Source organism: Nerophis lumbriciformis, linkage group LG09, assembly GCF_033978685.3.
Source record: "Nerophis lumbriciformis linkage group LG09, RoL_Nlum_v2.1, whole genome shotgun sequence".
Lineage (NCBI taxonomy): Eukaryota > Metazoa > Chordata > Actinopteri > Syngnathiformes > Syngnathidae > Nerophis > Nerophis lumbriciformis.
The window spans coordinates 22,793,408-22,818,342 of record NC_084556.2 but is presented as its reverse complement, the minus strand read 5'-3'; the positions used below and the strand labels follow the sequence as shown (position 1 = coordinate 22,818,342).

General features: G+C 38.6%; 2 protein-coding genes across 6 annotated transcripts in view; both read left to right on the top strand.

Annotated features, from left to right (window-relative positions):
* Positions 1-474: 474 nt before the first annotated feature.
* Positions 475-6,188, top strand: epd (ependymin). The gene is made up of 6 exons (XM_061962192.1): positions 475-599; positions 686-717; positions 782-919; positions 987-1,173; positions 5,624-5,705; positions 5,789-6,188. Exons 1-6 carry the CDS (start codon positions 524-526, stop codon positions 5,913-5,915), a joined length of 642 nt encoding a protein of 213 aa, XP_061818176.1. The 5' UTR covers positions 475-523; the 3' UTR covers positions 5,916-6,188.
* A 7,185-nt stretch (positions 6,189-13,373) lies between these two features.
* The window catches only part of thoc2 (THO complex 2), a 53,822-nt gene continuing 42,260 nt past the window's right edge, over positions 13,374-24,935 (top strand). For 3 of the 5 annotated variants that reach the window (XM_072913812.1, XM_072913811.1, XM_061962194.1), the window contains exons 1-2: positions 13,374-13,533; positions 24,827-24,882. In XM_072913812.1, coding sequence (XP_072769913.1) covers positions 13,469-13,533; positions 24,827-24,882 — 121 coding nt within the window. In that variant the 5' untranslated portion in view covers positions 13,374-13,468. The remainder of the gene's footprint in view (positions 13,534-24,826; positions 24,883-24,935) is intronic. The other 2 variants (XM_061962195.1, XM_061962193.2) reach the window with 1 other exon arrangement.

Here is a 24,935-nt window from a genome sequence, read left to right as displayed (position 1 = left end):
CTTTCTTTTTTATTCAAGAAAATATTTTTAATTTATTTATCTTATTTGATTAATTTTTTTAAAAAGTACCTTATCTTCACCATACCTGGTTTTCCAAATTAGGCATAATAATGTGTTAATTCCACGACTGCATATATCGGTTGATATCGGTATCGGTAATTAAAGAGTTGGACAATATCGAAATATCGGATATCGGCAAAAAGCCATTATCAGACATCCCTAATTATGATTATTCCAAATCCAAAAGTGTGATAAATCATTTGACAGCACTGAAAAGGTGTATTGCTCCTCAACTTGAGAAAACAAGATTGAAGGCCAGTGGCAAAACACGAAAGGGCAGCTGAATCAATCAGCCAGAGAAAGGAACTTGAACGAACCCTTTTACCCACCACCTGCTGGGACAAAGCAGGGTGCTTGTTTTGAAAGCTGCCTCTTTGACGTCATCTCAGTGTGCGGCGCGTCGCTTTAAAAGCTGCTCCAACTGCCTTCCTTCTGCCATTTTACTTCCTTCGGAGCTGGAAAGATGTCTGCGACTCTTCTGCTCTTCGTCTTCATGTGCTGGACCGCCAGCACTCATGCGGACCACCATCAGTCTTGTCGTAAGACTTTACGGCGTTATTATTATTAATAATATTACTATTATGTATGCACATGAGAGCTTTCAATTGGAATATTTCCCTTTCAGGTTCGAGCAACATGACAGGAGTCTTCTCTGTGGTGAGTCTGAATTTTGACAAAAGAAGGTGGGACAGTTTTGCACATGGTTTGTTTCTCTCCCCAGGTAGGATTGCAGAACGAAATCAAAGCTCTGGCGCCTTACACGTACGACTCCACCAATAAGAAACTCCGCTTCCGAACAGACGCTAGCAATCCATGGAACGCGACTATGGAGCTGGACCTGCTGGTGCTCTTTGAGGAGGTAACGATGCGGCGGCGTCCCTCCGGCCCACTGCCTTGGTAATGTGTCTGGCTGTGCTGTCCACCAGGGGATATTATACAAGATCGACAGCAAGAACCAGAGCTGTGTGAAGAAGTCGCTGCAATCCAGGCTCAATCCTCTCGCTATTCCCGCTAACGCTGTGTTCCATGGCGCCATGGTCTTTGGCAGTGCCTCCATTGAAGGGGAAGGAATCAAACTCAACATCTGGGCCATTCCAACACCAGATTTGAAAGGTGGGATTCAGACAATGAAATCATGTCTGATTCATGCATGCTGGACGCAATCAGTCATTATTTCTAGTCACTTCAAACGCTGAAAACATTTGAAAATCCATCCATCCATCCATTTTCTACCGCTTGTCCCTTTTGAGGTCGCGGGGGGTTGCTGGAGCCTATCTCAGCTACAATCGGGCGGAAGGCGAGGTACACCCTGGACAAGTCGCCACCTCATCACAGGGCCAACACAGATAGACTGACAACATTCACACTCACATTCACACACTAGGACCAATTTAGTGTTGCCAATCAACCTATCCCCAGGTGCATGTCTTTGGAGGTGGGAGGAAGCCGGAGTACCCGGAGGGAACCTACACAGTCACGGGGAGAACATGCAAACTCCACACTGAAAGATCCCGAGCCCGGGATTGAACTCACGACTACTCAGGACCTTCATATTGTGAGGCAGATGCACTAATCCCTCTACCACCGAGCTGCCCACATTTGAAAATAAACCATTAAAAAAGGTTCAGACTGTATGTAAAGTGCAGAAGCATGAGGGGTGCATCCATCTAAATACTGACAGTAACATGGTGGCCATTTATACTTTTATTGGTGACGTCCATCACATGATTCCATTTTACTCACAGTTGAATCTGTCAGTGCAAACAGCATCACTCTCTCACTCTTCTCTCAATTCAATTCAATTTCAATTTAAAGGGGCTTTATTGACATGGGAAACATACGTTTACATTACCAAAGCCAGCATTAAAACACAATTAAAACAATTAAAATGTATCAAACTTAAACACCTATCGAAATTAAAACTACCGGTAAGTACAATTAAAATATAGGTCTATTATAATAAATAAATGCAATACCTTCAATATAGCTGCATATATGTACACATGAAAGTAAAGATAACTTGTAAATAGCAGCAGTTTTTCCAATGTATTTAACGGTATATGCTCTGTTTGTAGGTCGGTCTATGTACAGATGTCCATATAGTACAAATAGTGCAGGGATACTGGTGCGTGTCCTTCACAATACGAAGGTCCTGGGTTCGATACTGCGCTCGGGATCTTTCAGTGTGGAGTTTGCATGTTCTCCCCGTGACTGCGTGGGTTCCCTGCGGGTACTCCGGCTTCCTCCCACCTCCAAAGACATGCACCTGGGGATAGGTTGATTGGCAACACTAAATTGGCCCTAGTGTGTGAATGTGAGTGTGAATGTTGTCTGTCTATCTGTGTTGGCCCTGCGATGAGGTGGCGACTTGTCCACGGTGTACCCCGCCTTCCGCCCGATTGTAGCTGAGATAGGCTCCAGCGCCCCCCGCGACCCCGAAAAGGGATAAGCAGCAGAAAATGGATGGATGGATGGATACTCTCTATATGTCTCTCACTCTCTTCTCTCTCTGTCTCTCTGTTGCTCACTCTTCTCTCTCTATATATGTCTCTCTCTCTCTCTCTCTCTCTCTCTCTCTCTCTCTCTCTCTCTCTCTCTCTTTCTCTCTCTCTCTCTCTCTCTCTCTCTCTCCTCTCTCTCTGTCTCTCTGTCTCTCTCTATTCTCTCTCTGTCTTTCTGTCGCTCACTCTTCACTCTCTGTCTCTTTGTCTCTCACTCTTCTTTCTCTATATCTCGCTCTCTCTCTTCTCTCTCTGCCTCTGTCTCTCACTCTTTTCTCTCTATGTATCTCACTCTCTTCTCTCTCTGCCTCTCACTCCTTTCTCTCTGTCTCTATGTCTCTCACTCTTTTCTCTCTATATGTATCTCACTCTCTTCTCTCTCTGTCTCTCACTCCTTTCTCTCTGTCTCTCACTCTTTTCTTTCTATATGTCTCTTGCTGTCTTCTCTCTCTGTCTCTCACTCTTCTCTCTCTATATGTCTCTATATGTCTCTCTCTCTCTTCTCTCTGTCTCTCTCAATATGTCTCTCTATCTGTCTCTTTCTCTCTCTTCTCTCTATGTCTCTCTCTCTTCTCTCTCTCTCTCTCTATCTGTCTCTTTCTCTCTCTGGTTGATAGTCTTTATGGTGGTTGTATTCCATTGGATTTCCTTTTCTTGTCACAACAGCTCACAAATCGTGCTGCTGTGTTTGCACACTGCTTTACTTCTCCCAGCAGATATGGGAGTTTTTGGTTGTCATGTTTCCAAACTCTCTTTGGGTATTTGCAATGTGTGGGAAGTATATGTCTCTGATGTCTTGGTACAGTGGGCAGGTTGTAAGAAAGTGCAACTCAGTTTCCACCTCACCTTGTGCACATTGAATGCACAGTCTGACTGCACCCCTGTCTAACCCCACGGCTTTAAGGGAAGAAGTTTGTTTGTTTTTCCCCAATCTTGACAGAACATTTGTTGTTTGTGTACATTTACTTTATGATGTCATATGTTTTCCCTCCAATGGCACTTTCTAACAGTTTGTACAGCAGACCCTTATGCCAGATTGAGTCGAATGCTTTTTGGAAGTCAACACAGCAGGAGTGTAATTAGCTTTTTTTTTTTGTTAATTTGGTTGTCAATTAGGGTGCTGAGAGTGAAAATGTGGTCTGTTGTACGGTGATTTGGTATTGGAGACGTGTGTTTTGGTTGTCTGGGTCTCTGTGTTTTTGGTTTGATAGGTTTCTTATTTTTTTCCTGAGAGTTTTACAATCATTATCGTACCATATGTTGTGCGTATTAATATTTTCCCTAATTTTTCTATTTGAGGCCTTCCGGCTGGATAGGGAGGCTGTAAGGTCAAATATGTTATTGAGACTTTCTATCGCTCTGTTTACACTTTTGCTGTTGCATTGGAAGTTTTTTTTACAGGAATTGGTCTCTCTCTTCTCTCTCTAAATGTCTCTCTCTCTCTTCTCTCTGTGTCTCTCTCTATATGTCTCTCTCTCTCTTCTCTCTCTGTCTCTTTTCTCTATATGTCTCACTCTCCTATTTCTATATGTCTCCCTCTCTCTTCTCTCTGTCTCTCTGTCTCTATGTCTCTTCTCTCTATATGTCTCACTCTCTTATCTCTATATGTCTCTCTCTCTCTTCTCTCTGTCTCTCTCTGTCTCTTCTCTCTGTCTCTGTTCTCTCTCTGTCTCTTCTCTCTATATGTCTCACTCTTCTCTATATATGCCTCTTTCTCTCTTCTCTCTATATGTCTCACCCTCTTCTCTATATATGTCTCTTTCTCTCTTCTCTCTCTGTCTCTCTCTAAATTCCTGCTGCTCACTCAGGCCCACTTTGCCCCTCCCTATCCCTGCTTTGCTGACTTTATTTTTCACAAATATCTGCATGTAAAGGAAGTTTTTTTTGGTTGACATTTTTACATCTTTATTTTCTTTACATTATGACTTTTTGTTATTTTCACTAGTCTCTGTAGCACTTGATTTTTCACAAATATGTGAGGTGGCGACTTGTCCAGGGTGTACCCCGCCTTCTGCCCGAATGCAGCTGAGATAGGCTCCAGCGCCCCCCGCAATCCCGAAAGGGACAAGCGGTAGTAAATGGATGGATGGATGTTGGCAATACTAAACTCTCCCTAGTGTGTGAATGTGAGTGTGAATGTTGTCTGTCTATCTGTGCTGGCACTGAGATGAGGTGGCGACTTGTCCAGGGTTTACCCCGCCTTCTGGCCGAATGCAGCTGGAACAGGCTCCAGCACTTCCGCGACCCTGAGAGGGACAAACAGTAGAAAATGAACGGATGGATGTCCCTCTAATGCAGTGGTTCTTAACCTTTTTGGAGGTACCGAACCCCACTAGTTTCATATGCGCATTCCCCGAACTCTTCTTTAGTGAAAAATAAAATGTTGTTTTTTTTCAAATTCAAGACAAAGTTTTATGTTTTTGGTAACACTTTAGTATGGGGAACATATTCTAAGTAACAAAGACTTCATTTAGAGTTTTTTGGTTAGGGTTAGTGTTAGAGGGTTAGGGCCAGGGTTAGAGGGTTAGAGTTATAATAAGGCCATGCCAAATAAGGCATTAATAAGTACTTAATAATGACTAGTTAAGAGCCAATATGTTACTAATTTTCATGTTAATAAGCAACTATTTAATGGTGAATATGTTCCCCATACTAAAGTGTTACCATGTTTTATTACTGGTGCACAAAATGAACCGTGCATGAGCATCACCTTGTTCAAACAACAAAACCAACACAGTGCATAAACTCACAACATATTACACACCTGCAAATCAGTCTGACATCTGCTGTTGCCGTATTCGTAATACGCCGATACGGAGAAGATCTTATTTACACGATGAGTCGGGTGTGTCTTGACCTCCGCCGAACCCCTGAGGCCGACTCATCGAACCCCAGGTTAAGAACCACTGCTCTAATGGAAATAATTTATGTTTTTTTTTTTTATATCTATATTTTTTTACATTATTGCTTTTTTGTTATTTTGAACTAGTGAGTTTTTTCTTAAACAATTGTGCGCAGTAGAATATAATATGTATAATGATATGTTTTGTTTCCTCTTTAAGGCAACAGCTACATGTCTGTATCCATGGGCTGCATACCTTTCAGCTTGATGCATTTGACAGACAACTCCATGATTATATTCAGGTATGTCTATGTTTCTGAAACTTTTACATCACATATTTCTGTTGTGATGGGTGTGAATTAATCATACCACTTTGTTTTTGCAGCAACATAAATGTTGAACTGGAGGTCAAAGATCCTGACCTCCTGGCAGTGCCTTCCTTTTGCCAAGGATTGCCTGTGGAGGAGACACCAGAAGGGACAGTTTATGGTTTCATGACAGAGTTCCTGTAAACGCAGCCCGTAAAAATGACACGATCCTTCCCCTTCATTTTAGGTACACCATTCTTTGTACTTCACATGAGGCTGCATTATAACTGTTTGATCGTCCACCACTCTATGCTGAAATAGATCATACTGTATACATTTGTGAAGAAAGTAAGGGCATGGATATTTTAGAATTAATCATTAATACTAACTGTTTTTTACTCCAGTACTGCTTCCAGAAGTATTTGCGATGATTAATGCAACAATAAACATTAAAGCTTGTCAGTATTTACAATATAACTTTGTTTTTTCTTTTTTTTCTCAGTAATTTAATTAAAGTTTACAGAAATAACATGAAAGAATAACTTGCTTATTTTTTGTATTGCAGAAATCATGTTTATATTTTGTCATCAAAAAGTTATTTCACTTATGTGTGTTTAATTGTCACCTTATTTATTATGGGTGCTTTCAGGTGTAATACTGAGGGTCAAATAGGAAAAATTTAAATACATAAATATATCTTACTTTAATTTGTTATTAATTACTTATAATTGGAATCAAACACATGCATGTGTTGTTAATGTATTTGATATAAAAGTACATTTAATTATGTATTTAGTTCTAATCTTTATTAATTATTAATTTACTTATTTTGTAGTTTAATTGATTATTTCCAAATGTAATCAATTATTCTACAATTTAGATATTTATTTCATGATTTAATTATGTATTGAACTATTTCATGAGCCTGTTTGGCAGCACTTTTTTATAATGATATCCGTCAAAAACTCAAGTGGGTGGTGCTAACAGGAATGTAGTCCAATAATTATACATTTAAATTTCCTTCCAGTCAAACAATATTTTCGGTACTGCAAAAATATATCTTTTCTGCCAAGAAGAAAATTGAAAAGTCTATAAATGAGAAGACATAATGAACCTTTTTGAGCGGGTTCAATGATTTCTTTGTTCTGAAGCCTGGAACTTTGGAAGTCGTTCAAAACATGGCGGCTAAGGAGAACGCGTTCATACTGTTTCAGGAGTTGCTGGTAGATATTTTAGACTTTGTGGAGTAGCAGCGTATGTTAACGCAAGCCTTGCTGATGTAGCTGTTAATGTAGAGGGATTTATTGAAGTTGTTAGTGGAGTTATTTTTGCACTTTAAGACCAAGATATCGGTGAGTGCTTCTCGGGTGCAAGTGAAAGTGCCGGTAACCAATCAGATGTTAGGACCCGCCCACTCACTTTGGCGGCTGACTTTGACAGATAAAATAAATTCATGAAGCGCTGCAACACAGGTTTGTGGAATAAGTCAACAAATCAATAAATCATTAAATAATTTAATAAATAATTAAATATTGAAATGATCCAAGTTATTATTAAAAAATGCATATATTTTTTAATCAAATGCATTAAAACATATTTAATAGCACATTTATGTATTTACCTCCAATTATAATTAACTAAGGACACATTTAAGTAAATATTTAAATATGTATTTAGTTTTTTTCCCATTTGACCCATAGTGTAAATATGGCATTTCTTTAAAGGCCTCCTATGTTGAATAGATACTTTACAATATACAAATTGTCTCCAAAGTGAATATTTAGTGGGTTGCAGCTTAATGAACTGCAGCACTCATGCATCCCCAGATCTCATTCTACCACCATGCTAGCTAGACTGGTGGATCACTGCCATTTGTGCAAAAAGTGTGAGTTTTCCTCCTCCCACTTCTCAAAAACATGAATGTCAGATTAATTGGAGAATGAAGACTGTATATTTTCCATAGGTGTGAATGTGCATGTGAATGGTTGTTTGTATTTTTGTCTTTAGTCCCGTGTGATTGGTCGGTGACCCCGTGCAGTGTTGACGCGGCTGGGAAAGGCTCCAGCTCACCAGTGACCCGAACGAGACTAAGTGGGTTAGAATGAAACAGATCAATCAATCAATCAATTAATCAATCAATCAAACTTTATTTATATAGCCCTTAATCACTAGTGTCTCAAAGGGCTGCACGAGCCACAACAACATCCTCGGCTCAGATCCCACATCAGGGCAAGAAAAAACTCAACCCAATGGAATCAACTGTCGGTAACGACAGTTCATCGCTACATCTGTAAGTGCAAGTTAAAACTCCCTATGCAAAGTGAAAGCCATTTATCAACAACACCCAGAAACGCTGCCGGCTTCGCTGGGCCCCAGCTCATCTAAAATGGACTGATGCAATCAGTCCCCCCACCCAACTCGGCCAACTCGGTTTCAGGTGATCTCCTCGATGATTGGTCCAAAGGCACTCACGTGACTACAGGGCGCCATGACTGCTACAACTTTGAGCTAAAGCTATGTGAGTGCAGCGTTTCCTCGTTACTTTTTTGACGTGTAAAAATGCCCTGTTGTGCAGCATGGGGCTGCTCTACCCACAGTAAATGTGGAAGGCTTTTACATTGCTTTCCTGACAACCCGGAATGAAGACAAGTATGGGAAGTGAAGGTTCGCGAACAACACTGGAGAACCACCAATTACAGCTTCTTGTGCAAGGTAAACACACTTTGTTTTGTTCAGGAGAGAAGACACAGAAGCTAATACAAATAATGACAGAATAAATCAATAAATTAAAGAGATGGTTTGACAAAAACAGATCATTTTTTAATCTTAGTAAAACTAAAATAATGCGATTCGGTAGCAGCAAAAGTAAAAAACAAATACAAATAGACGGACATTAAAAAAGTAAAAGAAACCCAATTTTGGGTGTATTAATAGATGAGAAAATGAACTGGAAATGTCATAAAAAATATATAACATAAAGTGACAAGAAATAAGTCAATAATGAATAAAGCAAAATATGTTGTGGACCAAAAATCACTCCATAATATTAAACTTTTTGAATATGTTTCAACTATTATAAGAGGCTGTAATCATGAAAATAACGAATTAATACATTTTTGATATATTTCACTCCATATGTAGTGAATCTACAGCATTTATTCTCAAACTGTAGCACGTGTACCGCTAGTGGTACACGGGCTCAATTTTGTGGTAGGCCAAAGAATCACTTGACTAAAGTACAGTGCTTTAATTTCCTATATTCAAACACAGTGTTACTGTTCAAACTGTATAAGTTTGAACAAACCAACAATCTGTCAAACCAGGTAAGGTTCCCCGTGTTGAGTCAAATTAAGCCGCAGGCTCCACTCCTGGTGGTGCCCTTCCGTCAATTCCTTTAAGTTTCAGCTTTGCAACCATAAACCCCCCGGAACCCAAAGACTTTGGTATATATATATATATATATACATACATCAAATAAAACAAATGGCTTATCGATAAGCCATTTTTTATTTATTTATTTATTACAACGCCAAAATAGGCCTAACAACGCTAATGGTTGTAATTCTGTAGCACTTTGAGATTTGGAATCAAATGTAAAGTAGATTACAAATACAATCTATTATATAAATAATATATATATATATATATATTATTTATATATATATATATATAATTTATATATATGTCCTTATGTAACATCACCAGAATGATTGACAATTAGGAGGACCAATAGTCAACATGATCCACCCAGAAATAAATAAAACAAATGGCTTATCAATAAGCCATTAAAAAAAAAAAAGTTTTAATATTTATTTATGTGTATCATTATTCTCCTACTCACCTTTCCAGTAGAGGCCTCTCCCCTCTTACTTTCTGTGCTCCTCTGCCCTGACTCCCACAGGTCAATAGGGGTTGTGGAGTGATTATCATTATTATCTAATGATGATAGTCATACGTGAAAGAGCTCAGCTCCTGTTCTCCTCCATGTGTAAAGTGAGAAACACAGCTGATGCTCCAGAAGGAAGTAACCCCAAAGAAAGCAGATGGTAAAAAAGAGTGCACATTTAACTTTATAAATAACCAGGACCTTCATGATGCATTTCAGGCTAACCAGCTAACTAAGTAGCAGCGAAGTTGGTAGAGTGGCCGTGCCAGCAATCGGAGGGTTGCTGGTTACTGGGGTTCAATCCCCACCTTCTACCATCCTAGTCACGTCCGTTGTGTCCTTGGGCAAGACACTTCACCCCTTGCTCCTGATGGCTGCTGGTTAGCGCCTTGCATGGCAGCTCCCGCCATCAGTGTGTGAATGGGTGAATGTGGAAATACTGTCAAAGCGCTTTGAGTACCTTGAAGGTAGAAAAGCGCTATACAAGTATAACCCATTTATTTATCATTTATCATTGTGTTAGAGCGGGAATGTAACTTTGTGTCAAACACAGACCTGGTGTAAAGTAGAGCTAATACATTTTACTACAAGCAGTGATGAATACCTACTTTCTTGAAAAAGTTTCTTATGTCCATTTTGCATTCGTTCACGTTCTTGTTCTGCAGTGCTGTGTGCTAATGTGCTTCGTACACCTGCAGGACTGCAAGCAAGGTCGCAGAGAAAATGTGGACTGGATTTTGAGTGATGTGGGCATTTTCTATATGAACAAGTGGAATGGATTGGATACCGACGCACTAAAGGGGCTCTCTACCTTACGCTATGAAGTGAGGGGAAACTGAGTGAATAATGACAGGTTATATGATTATTTATTTAAACTCGTATTCGGGCCACTTTATAATGAATATGTCGGCATGTATAAAGAAAAATAAAATAAAATAAAATAAATATAACACCAAATTATTTAGGGGTGCTTGAGCCCCCCTAAAATAGGCCTAACAACGCCAATGCTTTCTAACTCTCTCGAATTTTCCGGAAGACTCCCGAATTTCAGTGCCTCTCCCAAAAATCTCCCGGGACAACCTTTCTCCCGAATTTCTCCCGATTTCCAGCCGGACTTAAGGCACGCACTCTCCAGGTCCGTGCGGACCTGAGTGAGGACAGCCTGTCGTCACGTCCGCTCTTTACTTCATACTTCAGAACCGACTCCCACACTTGCCGTCAGGGTGCGCAATACAACGTAAACCGTTGGCCAACCAAAAAGTAACTTTTTGGTTGGCCAACGGTTTACGTTGTACTTTTTGGTCCCCTTTGCTTTTAACAAAATAAATCAAGTATTGTGAGTGTATCTTACCTTTCTGTATTTGTATCTGAAGCAGCATTAGCTATCCTCCATGAAAACGTACTTTGTATGATCACATTCATTTTGTCTTATAGTCCAGTTTAGAGAAGTATTTCATCTTGGATACAGTATATAATCCTCCATTTTGGCAGACACATTCATTTAAGTCAATTTCATTCCAAGCAATAAAACAATATTTTTGCATCTGACAAAAAACACCCACAAACGCTGGCTTACTCTAATAAATATGCCATGTTTGTTATAAATACAGTTAAATAAAAAAGGGATGGCTTCTGCTGGAGAGACATGTGTCTGCTAGCTTGAGCGCCCCCACTTCTCCCAGTGTGGCGAGTCAGAGTACTGCTGAGGCATTGAAATGCAAATTAACAATATATCGCCCCCTACTGTGAGGCAGAGGTACTTGCTGCCTCATTGCCTGCCTTTCCCCCATAGCAACAAGCACGCGCACCCTCGCGCGCACACGCTCAATGCTTTGTGTGTGTGTAGCCGTGGAAGCACCACCTGTGTCTGCCTCACTTCTCGCCAGCTTTTCTTATTTTGACCATGAAAATTATCAAAATATAAAGGAACCACACCAAAATCACATAGAAAGCATAGACCAAAAGATAAATATTAAAACGTATTTTATTTTATTACTTCGTTTTTTAACATCTCATGGTTAAGCCACCTGGTGGCAAGGTGAGGCACTGCCTCACTTACCTCCCTGACAGCACGTCACTGTTAAGTTTGTTCCATTTTCAGTCATAAACACAGTAAATGATGGATTCATGTTAATATAATAATATCCCAGGTGTTTCCCCACATGGACACTGACATGAATACATACATGTACAACTCAATTGAGTTTTAAGTTATTTCAAAAAGTGAACTTAAATTCTATACAACAGTTCTCAATCTTTTTTTTTTTTTTTTTTGCCAAGTACCACCCTTGAAAACACTTGGCTCTCCAAGTGCCACCATAATGACCAACATTAAAATACAGTAGCATAGTAGGTCTAAGCATTCATTAAAAATAAGGCAGAGGTTTTATTTAACATCCATCCATCCATTTTCTACCGCTTGTCCCTTTCGGGGTCACGGGGGGTGCTGGAGCCTATCTCAGCTGCATTCGGGCGGAAGGCGGTGCACACCCTGGACAAGTCGCTCCCTCATCGCAGGGCCAACGGTTTACGTTGTATTGCGCACCCTGACGCAAGTGTGGGAGTCGGTTCTGAAGTATGAAGTAAAGAGATGTAACTTCATCACCTCGCCTGGATATTGACTCCAACCCAGAATATTACACTGCACATACCTATGCTGTGCTATTGGCTGCAAAGCATTGCACTTTCAAATACAACAATGAGTAGAGAGGAGTGTTTTGTGTGTATATGTGTAAATAAATGAACACTGAAATTCAACTATTTATTTTATTTATATGTGTATATATATATATATATATATATATATATATATATATATATATATATATAATAAAATACATATTTATATATAGCTAGAATTCACTGAAAGTCAAGTATTTATATATATATATATATATATATATATATATATATATATATATATATATATATATATATATATATATATATATATATAAAGTACTTGAATTTCAGTGAATTCTAGCTATAAATATACTCCTCCCCCTTAACCTCGCCCCCCTACCCCGCCCCCCAAAATCTCCCGAATTTGGAGGTCTCAAGGTTGGCAAGTATGAAGTACACACTTCTCAAAGATATATTAACTGCCTTGACCACATGATGGCGACAAATACACATGTAACAATGTTAATTAAATGACAAGCATGACACACTTTAACAACAATAGTTCACAACATTTAGTTGTACCAGAACAGCTACTGTCAACAACTTGTGATCTGATTGGCTATCGCAACTGTCTATCACTGTATGTCCCCCTTCACTTACAGTGCACAGACGCCTGCATTGTTGATTCTGAAGGCCTCTGGCAGATTTGGTACAGCATAGCAACATAAGCTAGCTGAATTCTGATTGGATACAAACTAAAACTAATAACAACAGCACTGGGACGTGCATAATATGACAGGAAATGGATAACTTTGGATAATTAGTGATGATAAAGTAATAACATTTACTATTTTTAAATGTGATCATTATTTCTGGCCACATATGGCCGGCATAGCAGGTTTTGTTAGTACCGGCGGCCTAACGCTGCTTGTACGTTTATATTTTTAATTGGTGCTTATTTAACATGCGGTATTCAATTCTGTTCAGCACTTTCATGAACATGAAAATAAAGAGGCGTCGTCACATACATGTGTTTGTTTATGTCCACGTTATCGACGTTTTTTTTTCTCTTGTAGATTGTGTCTTTATAACATTAAGTGTGGGAGCCTTTGTGATAGAGGCGCCCACGTCCCGCCATGCACCGCTGTGCTACGCGCTAGTTAGCCTTGTAGCTTCACCCGCTAGCTCAGCACATTTGACCCTGTGAGTGGCTGTGAGCAGCAAGACATCCGGGCGCTGTGGATGGAAGATGGCGACACTTATCCTCCCGGGCGAATGGATCAAAAATTGGGAAAAAAATGGGAAACACGAATTGTGAGTGGTTCAACTTTAACTTGTTAAATACGAGGCGAGGTGAGAAAAGTAACATTGTGGCGCTAGATTGCCGGGAATAATCAAGTGTTTGTCGGAGCTAACGCCAGCTAGCTTACACACAATTGACCGTCTGCTTTTTCAACTGAAAACACGGTTTTGGAGCTTATATCATGGACTATAGCGGGTTTATTATTTGCGCAGTGGTTGGTTATGAGTAATAAACTCTGCAAATAGAAGCTAACGTTACATGCATCGCTGCACGCATTGTCTATGGACCTCATGGAAGTGTAAATATGATGCTAGTTAGCATTAACGCAGTTTTTTTCCAATTCTAACACAATATGTGATTGCTTGTCTTATCAACGTTACTACACTTAGTAAACACAAATACGTGTTTTAAAGATTGTTGGGTTATATCACTTGCAATACTGGTTAATAAGGAAATAGAGGGAAATACGCATCGTGATACACAGCTAGCATATTAGCAGCGCTGTTAGCCATTTTGCTTGTTTCATTGTAGTCAAGTCCATCCAAAACAAAGATGTCATTGGAAGGCCTAAACAACATAAAGTCATGCAAACTGTCGATTCAAACGAAAACGTATGACTAATCGAGCTCGCTATTAATTTCAACGGTCAATCATTGTGATCATATGTATTGGTAGTGGTCACTGCCAGATTAACGTTGCACGTTCTGCGTAAACAACAAAAATGTGTCACCGTCGCAAACTTTATCGTCTAATATGCATCTTGCAATTATTAATAGTGTATTGTCATGTAAAATTCCTCAAATGTTTTCATTTCATTTGCTTATAAAGTAAATATTACAATACACAATGGCAGCGAATGTGCTTGCAATTTGTTGTTTAAGCTGTAGTCCTAAAGGGGCCCTATTATGCAAAACCAAAATGTTTTACTTATTGGCACCTGCTGTTGTGTATTAGTCCCCAATATTTGTAATCAAACTGTAGGGTCATTGCAGAGAGATTTTATTTAAAAAAATCTTCATACTTTCTCCAAACGATCTGTTTGGAATTTGTGACATCATCGATTGGGAAAAACATCACCAGATTATCCATATATGGTATAAATGTACCCAGAGTGCCGTGCGCATGTCCACCGTTGTAGTTTGTGTTTTAGTCAATAAGTTCCTTCTTTTTGTCTTTGCACATGCATCCTCCGCTGTTGCAATTTCAAATACAAAGTAGCATATACTTCTAAACTATATCTGTCAGTTGTTTCGATATGGAAACGCTGTAAACTACAACATTAGGCCTGTTTCCACCAAAATTTCAGGAACTTTTGGTTCCTGGAACCTGCAGTTCCCGGGACTCTAGGTTTCTGTAGAAGTGTATAGTTTGTGTTTCCACCGCATTTCACAGTTAAGGGTAGTTTATACAAAACAGGCTGATGAGGTGTGGAGGAGTGATTTACTATATTTCCATACTGATGCCATGTAAATAAACAGACAATATTAGGTTAGTTATTTTACTAAAAAGTAAGTAAATCACGGTAAATACAAAGCAATATGAATTAAAAAATAAAGTGTACCGAATTGTCCATAAAAAGTTGTTGTTTTGTCCACAATGTGCAACAGTCAGAAAGTCCTGTCAGTAAATGATGAAGTCATGAGGGTCAGGCGATTCCTTTTTGTTCATTTCAGTGTAAATAACAATATATAAATGATAAATGTCAAGTGTTTGTCTCACGGCGACAACACAAACACATCGGCTTTAGCGTTAGCTTGTTAGCATTAGCATTCTGTTCACTCGGGTTGAGGTCAGGCCTTAACTAGAACTTGACAAATACCTAGGTCAAAAATTGGTTGTCCAAGAGGAACTTTGAAAGGTTGCAATCTTGGGTATCCTCGCACCGTATAATTTACATTAGTTTGAGCAACTCAATGAATTTCCAGAATAAGAAAAGCTTTAATTGAGCTATAACTATGTAGCACTCATTTAACATTATTCGATAATCAGCATGATTTTGTAGCAGTCCATTTTTTAAAAATATCCTGAAGTTTAGCGTATTAAACAATTTTAACATCATAAAAACATACCATATTTTGAGCCACAACCAGGATTCCAACCCAAGACCTTTTGCTTTGCATGGAAAGTACTAATGACTTCCGCCACAGAGTCATCGGAAGTAAAGGAGGAAATGTTCTCTTGATATTCTAAGCAGTGACAGAGCATGACTTGGCCAGGGTACGTTTGGGGTAAAATATTATATGAAGCGCCTTGTCATTCAATAATTTACATTTTAATGTGCTTTTTCGCGCAAACCCCCCCCCCCCCCCCGCCCCCCACACACTGCCGCGAAGCTTTACGCAGAAAGCGTCTTCTGCATTTACCAACAGCGTTCACATCAATTTAATTTTGGTGAAAGCAACATTTGTTACATCAGTATGATTCAATGGTAACGTTATGTTATTGTTGACCGCACATTTCAACTAGGATTATGTTAAAGTAAAAGTGTACTTCATTGCGTTACGTTGTGGGAGTTGTAGCAGGCTCTGCGTGACCAAAGATTGTATATTGAGAGAAGAATTATCTACCACATCGTGGTGTACAGTGCACAACTAAATCTACCCGGGTTGTTTTGGTGGAAACACAGAAGGAACTTTATTTACCCGGGTAAATGGGAAAGTTACTGTAGAAGTTTTGGCGTTGTAAACGGGACTAAAGATGGCACAGAGAAGACACAGTTGAAGTAAGACCTCCCAAAAAATGGTGCAACTTGAAGAGACTGCTTAGAAAACAGCTTAAACGGTCTCGCAAAACATAATCTATGCAACAATTTGACACTTATTCCAGCACCTGAAATTGAAGCCTCCAGTCGAGTGCGGGAAATGCAACAAAACGAGGCAAAGAAGACCACAACAAAAAAACAAACTCGGGTTAAATGCCTTTTAGAGTGGTGGAATCATTTATACAATGTATGTATTAAGGCTGCACAATTTTGAGAAAAAACCTAAGTGGGGTTTTTTCTTCACAAAATTGCGATTGCAACTCGATTTGCAATTTTTATATTTTATACGTATAAATGCATAAAACTTCAAAAATAACAAGTAGAGGAAGACATGTTACTTTTAGACTGTCAATCAACATATTCTTGTCTGAAGGTGCCACACATTAGAACAATATGCAATAATTTGCATAAAGCAAATATTTTTTTAAGTAAACAGACTTAGAGCTTCTGTCTGCATCATGTTCCTAAACAGAAGAAATAACAGTGTTTCCCTTTAATGTGGCGCGCCGCCACGGCATTTTGATTACTGCCACACACTGAAAATATATTTTTTTCTTTGAAAACAAATTAAAGTAGTATAATGTATAGCCCCCAAAAGAAATCAGAGTCCTACGCTATTTTTAAGTTTTATTACCGCTTTTATGATAACAAACGGCACAATTGCAACAGGTTTTACCTCCCGTGCATACACTTTCATTTCGTGAGTCCGCGCTTCCCCGTACACACAACAACACTTCCTCATTTTCCGCCAGTCACCTTTCAGGCATGGACAGTGTGTTTGTAAACATTAAAAAACTGACATCAAATCCATGCCACATGGACATAACATTAACATTAGCTCGTCGCTCCAGTATGAATTGATATATATAGCCTATTATTTGCACACTATTGACAAGTGATGTATCGAAAACTTGACCATCGAAAAAAGACTTTGATCACCGGAAACCAAGCTATCAAAACCGGACGTAAACAAAACGCACACCATTGTGACTGGATGTCTGCGATGTGGACGTAATTTTTATATCTATTCCAGATATACCCGCGGATAGCCATATACAACATGTCCCTGAATAACAATAAAAACTATATAGTGTTTATAAATAATTTTGTGTAATCAAAATGTATAATAACAATGTAGGTAACCATTTAAAAATATATCAACTTTTGTTTCTATTGACTGTAGACTTGTTTACCATTGTGAGCACTGTACATGTACACACTGAGCATTTTAGTCACATTTGCGTCTAAAACTTGGTTGTGCAAGTTTTGGGAGGGCGGTAGCACATGTGCAAATACAGGAACTGGGCAGTAAAATAATGTTTTTTTTCACCACCTTAAAACTTGACTGCACTGCGCGCTCGTAACTACGAAGGTTAGTTAGTTAGATTCAGTTTTTTTCGAACATGCAATACAACTACAGCGGAGGGAATATTGAACTACAAATCAATGATTTTACATCAAAGTTTGGACTTTCCATCCAAACAATAACCCGTTTGTTGACAAAAACACACAGCCATGGAAGCACATTTTATCTATTAGGCAGAGGTAACACAATCCAGTAAAAGATTCAAAAGAGCTGCCATCGGAACCGACAAATTGCTGCTGCTGCTAGCCGGCTGAGTTAACAAAAAGAGCTTAAGCTTAGGCCTGGGCCTATATTAGTGAACTAGTCATCGACTATCTTTACGCTTAGTCGGCTAATCGGATTATAAAGCGTACACAAATTTTGTGGCTCTAATTCAGCCATGTGTTTACTAATAAAGCTGATTAATTAATTCATAAATATTTTTTTATACTGTTAGTATGCTGCTCATTCGGCTTTTATAGAAAATAAAATAACTATCAAACTTGTGGTCATTTAAAAGAAAGGACAGGCAAAGTGCTAAAAAAACTAAATGTTTTTTTTAATGTTAAAAAGGGCAGTTAAAATAGTAGCAATAACAACCAACGATAAAACACCAAAACTGTCTAACTTGCCCAAAAAGAACAAAGTATTTTGTGTTGATGTGTTTAAAAAGCTGCACGGGATAAACGCTTATTTAATGAAACAAAAATAAATGTAAAACTGCATCAATATACATAGATGCATCAATTATCGATTTTTAATCAAACCGTAGGTTCTGAATCGTAATTGTAATCCAATCGTGAGGTACTAAAAGATTCCCACCTCTACTTGTTAGCTAGCTAGCAATGTAACAAGCTAACAATCTTACAAAGAAGACACCACATCCTCCAGATGTCCGAGGACCCATTGGACACCAAATCAAAAAAATTTTGCCCTCAAGTGACACAGATCTGATATTTTTTTGTCAGTCTAAAAGCTCCAAAGTTCTCCAAATCTGATATTGTTGCATCAGATTTAGGACACATCAGGAGGTAGTTTGATTATGTTAGGAATCTTGCTATTTTCAAATCTGGCAATGGGACCTGTTTGCAACTTTAACGTTATCTTTGGTCGAACTTCATGTTCGCAGCATGATTCCTTTTTTTTTTGCAGTTTTCCATCGTCTGCCTTCTTGCTCAACATAACAGCCACGGCACAAACCCACTAAAACGCTGATCTGAGGCGTACATGTTTTCTCGTGTAGGAGCAACTTCCTTGTTCATTTACAGAATCCGGTAAACTTCATTTTGTTTTCACTTTATCAAACTGCAAAAAGGAAGCAGGTGGGACCACATTAGGGCCTGTGCACGCTTAAATTGGAGTCTGATAAAGATCACATTTTACTTGTAAACTAAACAGTCAGTTGGAAAAAATCTGATTTCGAAAAAAAGATTTGATCTACTCAGGCCTTCATTGTAAACATAGTCTTGACATTCCCCCCGCATTAAATGCTCCTGTATGTATTACAGATGTAATGTCAAAAATACAAGATCAGCTTTGCAAAATGAGCAAGTTATTCATGTCTTTAACAAGAATAGGAGGAAATGTGTCACACTTTACATGACCCGCGATGTTTGAGTGACCGCGCTGACTTGCGCGTCACTTCAGAAAAAGGACGTTTGATGACGTCATGACTATTGTTGACAAATTTATTTGTTGGCGACAAATTTTATTGTCAATTTGTCGACGAATCGCTGCACGCACCCCGAAGCAAAATTCTCCTCACAAACATAAATGTAACCGTTTGACTCTCGCCCCCTTAACAAATCAAAACAGAGATGTGGTTTGAAGGAGAATGCAGGTTTACACATACAACTAAAATTGATTCAAAACAAAAAAGAAGCTTTGATTTAGATGATGTCAATTTGATTAACCATTTGAGTGTAACTAATACAAATTGATAAAACTGGCGTGCCCGAAACTCTAAATGGACATCGTCTTTTGAGAGCAGTGGTGTGTGGGTAGGGATGATGTTTGTTAAGAAATTGTCGATTTCGATGCCATTATCAAATCCTCTTATCGAACCGATTTCTTATCGAATCCAGATAGGTTGTTGTGTATGGAAAAACACAATACTTGGTTTAACAAAAGCTCACTTTTATTATTTAAGAAAAAAATAAAATAAACAGAGCAAACACCGCCCTGGTCACTCTGGCTGTCATGAATGTCATCATCTGAAATAGGATAACATTAACATTATCTTAATTCAAATCTTGCAAGCACTAGTTTATTAGACAGACCTGCAAACTTTGGAGTGGTGTAGGCCACAAGATACCGTTAACGTTATCAGACACATACAAAAAGGCTAACGTTACCGTTAGCCACTGACTATGCTTAGGCAACGTTAGTCTAGCTAACATTACTGCAGTCGTGGTTGACATAAGAGGTAACGTTATTTTAGCCTAAAACTATAAGTGAGCAGATATGGAAATTAACCGGCAACCGTTAACGTTAGTTACTCACCGGCACTATCACTGGGACTGCAGGTTGAAGCAGAGGAAGAGGGGTGTGCTTTGTCATCTGTCGCTGCTTCTCCATGTGTCAAAGACACAACACGTTTCTCTAACCTTTAGGTTATGTACAGCCTGAACATGTTTCAACATGTTTGTTGTACTGCTCCCCTTACAGGAAAGCAAAGCCTGGCAATAATTGCGGATACCCGTTTCCTCGTCGTATTTCTTAGTAAAGTGAAGCCATGCCTTGGACCGTTTTTTCCGGTCCATTGTTGTTGCTGCTTCTGTATCTGCCGCCGAATGACTGAGCTATTTCATTTCCTGTGACGTGCCACAGGATATTTCCTGTGACGTGCCACAGGATATTTCCTGTGACGTGCCACAGGATTCGTTCCCAGGGATTCGAATAAAGAACCAAATCTTTTTTTTTACTATAGTGGCTTCGATAACGGGAACCGTTCCTCAAAAAGGGATTTGAATCCATGGAATCGGTTCTTTTCTTACCGAACAATCGGGAGAACCGGTTTTCGAACATCATCCCTATGTGTGAGTGCTGTAATCTGTGTGGCGGCGAAGAGCAAATATTTTTACAAACATTTTTTGAAAATGCACATATGATAAAAGTGCAATTTTAGTGTTGTTGATGTGCATTTATTTGGAAAAAAGAAATAAGATTATGGCAAGCAGAACTATCTTCCCTAAAATATGCACTAAGGCAATAAAAGGTTTTTGGTCCGATTACTCTTTTAATCAGACTAACTAATCGATAGATTCCTTGTTTATTAAATTTATCAGTATTTGCAGCCCTATTCACAACCTTGACATTTCTCTTATATGGTACACCCTGGACAAGTCACCACCTCATTGCAGGACTAACATAGATAGGCATTTTTTTTGCAAATGTATTTAAAAAAACAAACTAAAAAATCAGCCTCAAGTCTTTTTGAATACGATGCCACAAGTGTGGCACGCCTATCTTTGGGCAGTTTTGCCCATTTTTCTTTGGTCATTCCTCTTTGCAGCACCTCTCAAGCTCCATCAGGTTGACTGGGACACAATGGTTTTCATCCAGGTTGTCTCTATACATTGCTGCATTCATCTTATTTAGTCTAGTCAAGGAGGTGACCAAGAACCCGATGGTCACCCCGTCAGAGCTCCAGCATTCCTCTGTGGAGAGAGAACACCTACCTTTGTAGCAATCCACCAATTAGGCCTGTATGGTATACAGGGTTTCCGCGGTGCATTAAAAAGCATTATAAGTCATTAAATGGATTTTGTGAAAATTAAGGCCTTAAATGGCATTAAAAGCATTAAATGCGATGACAATTGTAGGACTTGGCTGATAGTCAATACGTCAATCAATCTAACGATAAATGAAAATGAATAATAACGTTGCAATCATCAAACAATTGCTGCGTCGGTCTGTGTGTTTCTTTTCTTCAGCTCTAACCTTCAAACTGAACACGAGGATGGTTTTAAGAGCGAAAAAAAGCGCTGCTTCCATAGCATACACTGCTGGAAAGCAAAATCAAACGGTCTAGGACCCCAAACTTTGCCATTCTTTCCTTAACTCGGACACCATGTCATGTTAATGAGGAAGCTAAGCTTGTTTCATGCAGGACTCCTTTATTTCAGTGTGCAGTTCAACACACGAGCTAACTTGGCTAACGTTAACAACTTTCGCAACGCAGGCACCTCCGTTAACCTACTATGGCCAAAACTCGAATTCTCTGACATTCCAAAGTAAATTAATAGTAGTTCCTTCAGCTGCCTGACACTTTATACTTAACTTGCTATCTAATGAACCCATTTTAAACAATGTAAAAATATGATCTTTTTAAAATGTTAAATTAAATCAGGTTTTTTTTCCATTTAAAGGGCTTATTGGCATTTTTCCAAATATCATTTAATGACATGTCTTTTTCTAAAATGTTTAAATCAATCATCTGTTTCCGAACACATGCCTCATTTGCATTCCCAGTATGATGTTCATTTATCCATCCATCCATTTTCTACCGCTTATTCCCTTTGGGGTTGCGGGGGGCGCTGGAGCCTATCTCAGCTACAATCGGGCAGAAGGCGGGGTACACCCTGGACAAGTTGCCACCTCATCGCATCGATGTTCATTTATATTCTATAAAACCTTTTAACTATTTTTAAAAAATGGTTAAGACTGCTGGGTATATTATATTGATCAACTAATTCAGAATTGGATCTTTATTTGGAGGGCTAAAGTGCCATTCCCCTTTAATATTCTTGGTTGAAGGTAAAGTGTGACAATTGACGGACGGAACCTTTTAATTGGTTATCTACGGTCGGTGCACAAAGTCAGAGAGTAAGAAAAATAAAAATACATTTTCAGCAGTCTTGCAAGCCAGTTCTAACTCACCAGATAACTGTTAATGTAAACTTTTCAACATAAATATTGTCAAATGCTTGTGTTTATACAGACGATTGTAAGCTTTTGACTATGTATAATAACCATATGCAGTTAGACATGGGCGTTACCTTTTTTTAAGTGGCTTTAAAAACGGCATAAAAAATAATTAAATTAGATTTGCTAGTACCTGTAGAAACACTAGGTATAGTGGCCAGACATATGCCATTTCTTAGTAAAAAGTTTGCCAAAATGCACCTAAAGGACTCTCTGATGAGACAAAGATTGAACTCTCTGGAATGAATGCCAGGCATCATGTTTGGAGGAAAACAGGCAACGCTCATCACCAGGCCTATACCATTTCTACAGTGAAGCATGGTGGTGGCAGCATCAAACTTTGGGGATGTTTTTCAGCGGCAGGAACTGGGAGACTCTTCAGGGTAGAGGGAAAGATAAATGTGCCATTGTACAGAGACATCCTGGATGAAAATCTACTCTTCCCATCCAACCTGATAGAACCTGAGAGGTGCTGCAAAAAAGAATGGACAATGAAGAATGGGCGAAACTGCCCAAAGTTAGGTGTGTCAAGCTGGACTCTTACTATTATGTTGGATCCACTATGGACTGGACTCTCACAATATTATGTCAGACCCACTCGACATCCATTGCATTCGGTCTCCTCTAGAGGGGGGGGGGTGTTACCCACATATGCGGTCCTCTCCAAGGTTTCTCATAGTCATTCACATCGACGTCCCACTGGGGTGAGTTTTTCCTTGCCCATATGTGGGCTCTGTACCGAGGATGTCGTTGTGGCTTGTGCAGCCCTTTGAGACACTTGTGATTTAGGGCTATATAAATAAACATTGGTTGATTGATTGAAGCTTGTGGCATGGTATTCAAAATTACTTGAGGCTGTAATTGCTGCCAAAGGTTCATAAAGTATTGAGCAAAGGCTGTGAATACTTATGTACATTTGATTTTTTTGTTTATTTTTAATGGATTTGCTAAATAAAAAACGATTTAAAAAAATCACATTGTCTTTTTATTGTCTGTAGAATTTTGAGTACAAAATGAATTTATTCCATCTTGGAATAAGGCTGGAACACAACAAAATGTGGAAAAAGTGAAGCGATGTGAATAACTTCCGGATGCACTGTAGCTTTACATGGCCCACAATGAATAGTCAATAAATAATTAGTCAATACAACACACATCAGATAACAACATGGAGTTTACGATGGATAATAATACAAAAGCTTGTGATAGCCTACCGTAAGAAGAGATGATCCACCATACAAACCACATTGCTTTAAGAATTAAAAACTAAAGAAAGGAAAGAAAAAAAGAACCCTATGAAAAATTTAAGTCATCTTGTAAAGACCAAACCGATCATCACTGTTTCTGTTCATTACAATTACGCTTAGTATATCCATCCATTCATCCATTTTCTATCGCTTCTCCTTATAATGTATAAAATAATAGTAATAAATTAAATAAAATACTATTTATGTATGGCATTCATGTGCAGAGCACATGTCACATTGATCCACAAGGGAAATTTGAACAATTTCCCTTGTGGATCAATAAAGTTTGTCTTTGTCTAAGCACAGACCTTTTCCATGGTATATAATATATATTATAAATCTATACTATTAATAAGGTTGGTGGTTTTTATGTAACAATGGGAATTAGTTGTGTTAAAGTTTTGCACAGAAGTATTTGAGTGCCATGTTGACAGCTACCAATGTATGTCTGTCTGTAATATATCAATAAAAAGACCGAGTGATTATTAAAAATGTTCACGTTTTTGAGTGAATTAACAATGACTGATGGATAACTGGATCGCTTAGCAGTTGACAGACGGTAGCAGCGATCGTGAGTTGTGTGTTTGCTTCAAACTGACACAAACTCTTCTTAATGTGTGTGACTAAGGGATGAGGTTACAAACTTAAGTGTGGTGATTATTGTTTACCCATACGTAGTAGCGGCACTTGAACTGAACGTGAAAGTGTGTCATAATTAATACGGTCAGCGGGATAAAAAAATATCAATAGCCGTACCATTTGTCCAAAATCTTAACGGTCTTCTTGGACCGACCCAATTAGGAACCGGTACCAAAAAATACTTGTACACGGTATACATCCCTATATATTAATATGAAAAATTTAATAAATATAAGTTGACTTAAATTTAGGGAGGTCTTGGAATGCTGTTTTTTTGGTGTCTCCCTCAAACTCATTTGTTCTATATATATATGTTAGCAATGATTTTAATAAGTGTGACATAACCGTTAGCTCCAATGTGACTGATCTTTCTTGTTTTTCTCCAGTGCAAAACTCTGCAAAGGGCTCACAGAGAAAATAGAGCATGGATGTCAGACTAAAGGTAAACTGAAAATTAATATGTACTTTAAAATTAATTTTAAAAAGTTTAAATGT

Coding starts and splice junctions, on each gene's coding strand:
- epd (XM_061962192.1), top strand. CDS start 524: ATGTCTGCGACTCTTCTGCTCTTCGTCTTCATGTGCTGGACCGCCAGC. Junction 600..685: donor GGACCACCATCAGTCTTGTC/GTAAGACTTTAC, acceptor TTTCCCTTTCAG/GTTCGAGCAACATGACAGGA. Junction 1,174..5,623: donor TCCAACACCAGATTTGAAAG/GTGGGATTCAGA, acceptor TTCCTCTTTAAG/GCAACAGCTACATGTCTGTA.